The sequence below is a fragment of the Camarhynchus parvulus genome, chromosome 15 (genome assembly GCF_901933205.1).
Source record: "Camarhynchus parvulus chromosome 15, STF_HiC, whole genome shotgun sequence".
NCBI lineage: Eukaryota > Metazoa > Chordata > Aves > Passeriformes > Thraupidae > Camarhynchus > Camarhynchus parvulus.
The window spans coordinates 9,892,933-9,900,185 of NC_044585.1; the positions used below are offsets into that span (position 1 = coordinate 9,892,933).

General features: G+C 55.5%; 1 protein-coding gene across 1 annotated transcript; it reads left to right on the plus strand.

Moving 5' to 3' along the window:
- Window positions 1-194: 194 nt before the first annotated feature.
- Window positions 195-4,341, plus strand: MMAB (metabolism of cobalamin associated B). The gene is made up of 9 exons (XM_030958905.1): window positions 195-242; window positions 361-419; window positions 498-591; window positions 697-754; window positions 1,185-1,257; window positions 1,411-1,508; window positions 1,780-1,844; window positions 2,455-2,514; window positions 2,661-4,341. Exons 1-9 carry the CDS (start codon window positions 208-210, stop codon window positions 2,746-2,748), a joined length of 630 nt encoding a protein of 209 aa, XP_030814765.1. The 5' UTR covers window positions 195-207; the 3' UTR covers window positions 2,749-4,341.
- The last annotated feature ends 2,912 nt before the right edge of the window (window positions 4,342-7,253 follow it).

A 7,253-nucleotide genomic window follows, 5' to 3' on the forward strand; every position in this document is an offset into this window, starting at 1 on the left:
CTGCGCTCAGCCAATAGCCGGGCGCCGCATGGGGGCGGGACTTTGCGGACGGCCAATGGGAAGGGGGCGTTGCGGGGTGGCGCGGCGCTGGGGTGACAGCGTGGGCTGAGGGCGGGACGGTGGCCGCGCGGGGTCACGGCGCGGCGGCGGCGGCCGGCAGGGATGTGGCGGCGGGCGGCGGTGGCGGCGGGACGGGGCCTGCCGGCGATGGCGGGGCGGCGGTGGCGGAGCGGGGCGGGCAGGTGAGCGTGGGAGGGCCGGGACCCTCTCACGGTGTGGTTCTGTCCCTCACGGTGTCGCTGAGTCCCTCACGGTGTGTGCCCCCCTCACGGTGTCCCCTCACGCTTTGTGCCTCCACAGCCCCGAGCGCGCCGCTGCCGAGCGGGCCCCGAGGATCTACACGAGGACGGGAGACTCAGGTAGAGCCCGGGGGGCCCCGGGGGGCCGCGGGCAGAGCTCCCCAGCCGGGCCCTGAGCGCCTCCCGCCCTTCCCAAAGGATTCTCCAGCACCTTCACCGGGGAGCGGCGGCCCAAGGGCGACCGGATCTTCGAGGCCCTCGGAGCCACGGATGAGCTGAGCTCGGCCATCGGGTAAGGATCGGCTGGGAGTATCCGAATCACATGGAAAAAAAGCATGTTTGTTATGATTTCTTCATTCCCAGCTAACTCTGTTTTGTTTTTATCTCTCTACCCAAGGCTGGCTGGTGAGTTTAGCAGTGAAAAGGGTCACACGTTTGTTGATCAACTTCATAAAGTGAGTATTAACTATAATATTCATTCCAGTGCAATTAAAACATGGACTCCTTAATTTTAGCCACAGTGCTCCCACTGACACACAGGAATTCAATACATTTAGTATTTCAATATATAAATCTTTAAGACTCCCTTGATTGCTGTCTAAGAGGCAAATTTCTTTAACCAAGAAGGAAGCTGGTAGATCAAATTATTAGTTATGGGCAGACAGATTCATCTCTAGGTTTGTTTTAAGTCAGATCCACATTATGAACACGAGTTTTGTTGTAACAGAGCTCCAGGTTTGAAACTGGGACACAAACAACCACAAGGGCACAGCAGTGACCCAGGTCCTGCCTGGGCAACCTGTGAGTTTGCCTGATCAGCTCTGCTGAGCACAGGAATGCAAAAGGCTGTGGCTGGGAGTGACAGCAGTTGTGATTTCTGTCCAGGTGCAGTGCATGCTGCAGGATGTGGGCTCCAACATTGCCACACCACTCTCCTCAGCCAGGGAGGCTCACCGCAGTAAGTCCTGCCTTTCCTGGGCTGGCACAGCCTGGTGTGGGTGCTGGGATGCTGAGTGTTTGGTTTCTTAGGACTTGCTGATCCAAGAAAGCAAAATGAGAGCTCAGCTTGTTGTCTGAATCACTTTTTTTCAGCCAATTCTTCTCTCTGTAGAGCGAACGTCGTTCAGCGAGAAGCCCGTCCTGGAGCTGGAGCAGTGGATTGACAGCTACTCAGAGCAGCTGCCTCCCCTCAGAGCCTTCATCCTGCCCGTAGGTGCTGCCTGTGCCCCTCACCTCCTTGGGGTAGCCCTGCTGCCCTGCTTACCATGGGAAGACAGCCTGGGAGGCTGCTGTTCCTATGGGCAAACACCAAGAGAAAAGCAGAGACAAGGAGCTGGGAGTTACATCTGCCCACCCTGCTGCACTGGGCTGTCCCTGCCTTGCCTGGCATGGCACAGGGCTCAGTTCCATGTGTGTGGGAGGGCAGGGGGGGCTGTCCCTGCTGGTGCAGACCCTGAGTGGTGTTTCCTTGCTGTTCCAGTCTGGGGGCAGGAGCAGTGCTGCTCTCCATTTCTCCCGAGCCGTGTGCCGCAGGGCCGAGAGGTGGTGAGTGCTGTGCTGGGGTCACCCTGAGGAAAGGGCATGGGGACACCCCAGTGACAGCAAACCAGGGCTGGGCTGGGCTGGGCCTGGGGCTCAGGCCAGGCTTTTGTGTGTTTAGCCCAATTCCAGGAGTGCAGGAGGCACAAAGCTGGGCTCTGTTCTTCCTTCCCCAACCTAAACCTTTTGGGATTCTGCAGCCCTGTCCAGCCTGACCTTGGATGCTTCCAGGGATGGGACAGCCAGAGCTTCCCTGGCCAGAGCCTCAGCACCCTCACAGGGAAGAATTTGTCCCAGTATCCCATCTAACCCTGCCTCTGGCAGTGGGAAGCCATTCCCTCTGTCCTGTCACTCCAGGCCCTTGTAAATAGTCTCTGTTCAGTGATTCCCATGGATGAGTATCCTGGGAGGAGCAGAGCAGGGGCTTCCAGGACAAACACAAACATTTCTGGCATCACTTACCCCTCCCAGATCCCCCTGGGAAGCAGAGATCCTTCACTTCTGCAGGAGTCAAAGTGGGAACCCCATGGGGAGGTTTGGGGTGGGAAGAGGCTCCAGCCTTTGTGCACTCAGAGCTGGAAAATCAAACACCAGCATTTCCCTTTGCTTTTTCCAGCGTGGTCCCTTTAGTCCAAGCAGGGGAAGCAGATCCAAATGTGGCCAAGTATTTAAACAGGTAAAAAAAAAAAATCCCAAACCATTCCACTGTCCTACTGAAGCATTCCCTTAGTTCTGGGAATAAAACTGGGGGGTTTTGCTTCTCAACAAGCTTCTCTTCTGGAGTAAGATCTCTGGTTTTCCTGCTTTTCCCCTGTTTTCCAGGCTCAGTGATTATCTCTTTGTCCTGGCACGTTATGCTGCAATGAAGGAAGGGAAAGAAGAGAAAATCTACATAAAACCTGACCCCTAGCTGGGAGCTGGAATGTTTTGTCCTTGATCATGGAAAACTAAATCCAGTTGACTGCTTTTGTCCATCAAGGAAGGGAGAGAGGACAAGCCTGGACTGGAAATGGGAGCTGCCAAGGATTTCCATGTGAAATAACCAGGACCTTGTTGATAAATCCTGAGAGGAACAGAATCACAGAATATCCTGAGTTGGAAGGGACCCAAACACACCTGCCCTATTCCCCGGGCCTGGCCCACACATCCCATGTGGGGATGGCTCTGGAGTCACTGCTTCTCCCAGCTGGGAGTAGAGGCAGGAGAATTCCATAACATTTTGGAGATGCCTTCATTTCCCTGGGCAGCAGCAGGTGCTGTGGGAAGGCTCTGACAGGACTCTGAGGGATGATGAAGGGAAAACAATCAGGAAAACAATCAGCTCCTCCTTTGAAGTCACAGTGCTCGTATGGAGCAGCAGCTGGACGCCTTTGGGAATTGTGTCCACAGCTCTGAAATAATAAATGTGAATTTCCTTGTACCAAAGGGCCACAAACTGTCACGTTTTAACAGCGAGCCCTGTGAGCTTTGCTGCTCCAAGTCCCTTCCAATCCATCAGCTCTGGCTGGAGCTGAGCTGTACAGATTTACAGGAATGCACCAAGAATTCCTTGGCTCTGGCTGCCTCTCGTTGTGCATGTGAGGAATGTCTCTGAACTGACAATCCAGGGCATCCTCTGCCAGGAACAGGATGGAGGGGGTGAAGCAGGAAAGACCAAATCCCAGGATCTGTGTGCTGGGGGTGTCTCCATGTGGAGCTGTCCCTTGGAATGGTGGGACCAGCTGCAGGAACAGCTGGGGGAGCAGAGCCCAGGGTTTGGGAGCACTGAAGGTGCAGGAAAAGGGGTTGGGGTGAGGAGCAGGGCCCTGCTGGAGCTGGGTGAGAGGGGCAGCACCCCAAGGGTTCCTCCCAGGGGGTTTGTGCTGCGCCAAATGTTTCTGCACTGAGCCCTCAGCAGAGCTCACAGCCACATCACACACACAATCCCAGCTTTGCACTCATGTCCAAGCTGCTTCCAGCTTGGAAATCCTACTGGGAAGAACCCATGTGAAGCCTGCTGGTGTCATTTTACCCCCTGGGAAAGCTGTGGGCTGCAAGGTGGTGATGCCCATCCAGGGCTTGTCCTGCCTTTAGTGGGGCAGCTTTTAAATCCATCCTGCCCCTTTTCCCATTCAATTATTTGAGTAGAACCAACCTTCAACTTGTTCTCCAAGGAATCTCTGGCTCTGTGTCCCTTTTCAGGCAGTGAGGAATGCCCAGGAATGAGTGAGGAGTGCCCAGCACTAACAGATCCCCCGTCTCATCACTCACCTGGGTTTGAGGCAGATATTTCATGGCTCTTGTTAATGCACATTTTTCATGGAGTAATTTTCCAAGCCTCAGCCTGGAACACATCCCAGTGACAAATGCTCTGGATTTGGATGGTCCCATCAGCTGCAGCATCACCTCAGCCATTCCCTCTGCCTGCTCCAGCCAGTTTTACGAGAGCTCAGGCTCTGGGACTGAACCTCAGGAATCAAGAGGCTTTTCAAGTTTAATTTAATAAAATCCTTTGCAATATAAATTCTTCATGAATGCTCCATAAATCAGCTTGGGGAGGGATTTATAGTATTTCCTTTTTTTTTTCCAGCTGGGGGGAAGAAATCTCACTACTGTTTTGGGACCAAAGCTGGCATTGTTTGGATTGCAAGGAGAAATAAATCAAGCTACTACACTTAACATGATAAAAAGATTAAATTTACTGGGGTGCACCCAGCTGCCCCCTCCCTCTCCACCCACAGCAGTTGTTTCTGGAGGGCTGAGGCAGAGGGAGGTGCTGGGGTGACCCTCCATGTGTCACTAAGCAGGGCTTGGCTTTAGGAGGGAGTTGAGGCAAGGCTGCAGCTCAGCAGGGCTGGGACGTTCTGCCCTGAGAGTTGTCCCCAAGGTCACAGGACAGCCATGGGCTCTTGAGCTGGGGGGCTCACCTGGGGAGAAGGAGGCTCAGGTGTGACCTTGTGGCTCTGCACAACTCCTGGCAGGAGGGGACAGCCTGGGGGTGTCAGGCTCTGCTCCCAGGGAACAGGGACAGGAGAGAGGGAACTGCACCAAACTGTGCCAGGGGAGGGTCAGGTTGGACACCAGGAGGAATTTCCTCATGGAAAGGGTGGTCAGGGACTGGAAGGGGCTGCCCAGGGAGGTTTGGAGTCCCCATCCCTGGAGGTGTCCAAGGAATTCCTGGAGGTGGAACTCAGTGCTCTGGGCTGGTGACAAAGTGGGGATCAGTCACAGGTTGGACTCAGTGATCTGGGAGGGCTTTTCCAACCTGAATGATGCTGGAATTCTGTGATTCCTCAGGCTCTGGTGCACCCTCCTCACCAGGCTGGAGCAGAGGCACAGAGCAGCTGAGTTACCCCTGCTCTCAACCCCACAAGGTCAGCCAGGAAGCAGCAGCAGAGTGACCAAAACAAAACCCAGCCTCTAAATCCAAATAAACCTCCCTTGCTCTGGCCTGGCAGTTGTTTTTCCAAGCTCTTTGTCTCTTCCCAGCCCTCCAGCATAGGGATTCCAGTGCCTGCACCTCATTAATATCACGGGGGAAGGCAGATGCTTTGTCCAGGCTGCCCAGCTCCAGCGCCCAGCAACATTCCTGCCTCGCAGGGTGCCTGATCTGGGATTGCTCTGGAGCTGCCAGCACAGCCATATGTTGCTAAGGGTCGTTTATTCTTGTTTGTAAAAAGTATGGCTGCTCCCAGCTTCCACACTGTCAAAACGAGAAGAACTGGCCCCAAAATCTCTTGCTGCATGATTGGATCAGACGCCCGTACATCTGTTAACGCTGTAGGAGCTGTAAAATGGAATAAGTTGGGCTATAACTCAAGCACCTCGATTACCACCACGATGTGGGAGCAGCAGAACGGCTGCTGCTCCGCCAGCAACGACACAAACATCCATTGTGCCAAGTCAGATGTAAATTTACACGAGGCAGCATTTCCTGGGCCAGGGCTCACAAAGGAGGAGAGGGATGAGAGCCCCCACCTTGACAGGATGTGCTGGAGCCCCAGCCCGGTGAGTTTTGGGGTGCACAGCCCTGGCAGTGGGGGAACAACAGCTCCACTGGAGCTGCAGGAGCTGAAAGGACCACAGGGTAAGTCCTGTGGGCTCACAGCTCCTGAAATCCCCTTTTAGCCTGGAAATGGGCAAGGAAAAACCCTCCTCACCCTGGAGCAGCCCAGGGCAGGAACCATCAGCTCTGTGAGCCTGTCTGTGGAGGAAGGGGCTGCCTGGGACCCTCAGCTCCCCCTGTGCTGCAGCCTGGCCCAAAGTGCCCACCCCAGTGCCCACCTCACCCCAGTGTCCCATCCCTGCCTTGGCAGGGCAGGCACAGAGAGGCAGAGCAACACAGGGAGGGCTCAAACCACCCCAGGGAAACTGGAGAGGGTCAGAATTGAAGAATTTGACCTCAGAAACAGCCACAAAAGCAGCTTGTGAGCACCAGTTCAGTGCCACTTACCCAGGTGGTGACAGTGCCATGTGGTGTGACCAGTCCAGCACCTGCTGCAGGAGCTGCTGCACCTCTTGGTAAATGGGAGCAAACACAAAAATGAGCTGCAGAGACATCAGGGATGTGGAGACCAGAGCACAGCACAGCTTCTTCTCCATCCTATCCTAGAATCTAGCATGGGGCACAGGTGCAGAACAGAGGGATCTAACAGAGGGAACACCAGCCTGGGTGTGAGCCAGGGGTTTGGGACAGCCTGTGGGAGCAGGAGAGGGGCAGCAGGAGCTGCTGTTTGCTCCTGAACACCCCGTGCCTGCAGCAGGCTGGGACACCCAGCTCTGCTCTGTGCCAGCACTGAGCGAGCACCAGGCTCCAGGGATCTCTCCCAACCTCCAGGGATCCCCCCCAACCTCCAGGGATCCCTCCCAGCTCCTCACCCCACAGTTCCCAGTTTTACGGGGTAGCCACAGTCACTCTCCCCTCGGTGGCCCCGAGCGATGCGTGCCCAGGTCCCGGCTGATGCCAGGGAAGCAGGGGCTGTGCAGGCCTGGCTGCTGCCAGCTCTGCCTTGGCAGCAGCTGCTCTGGGCTTGCTTTTTGCTGTTCCTGACAGTGCCAGATGCCTCTGTGTCAAAACAATGGCACTTGCACACTGACTGGGAGCCTCTCCCTCGCTCCCATCGTGCTCCCGCTCCCAGCAGAGCCAGAGAGGGCTGGGAATGGCCAGGGGGGCAGGAGGGCTCCAGGCAGGGATGGAAGGGCACTGAAGGGCTCCAAACCCAAAGTCAGAGGGAAGTTGAAGCAGCAGGCACAGCTCTCACTCCTCCAAGGAGCTTCCAGCATCAGGCTCAGGCAGAAACACACCATATTATGATATTGTTACTAACATCAAAGCCATGTCAGCTCCAGTGACTGCTCCTCAGGGCTCCCCCACTCCTGCACTGGGATCCCAGGTTGCTCCAAACTCTGTCCAGCCTGACTTTGGACACTTCCAGG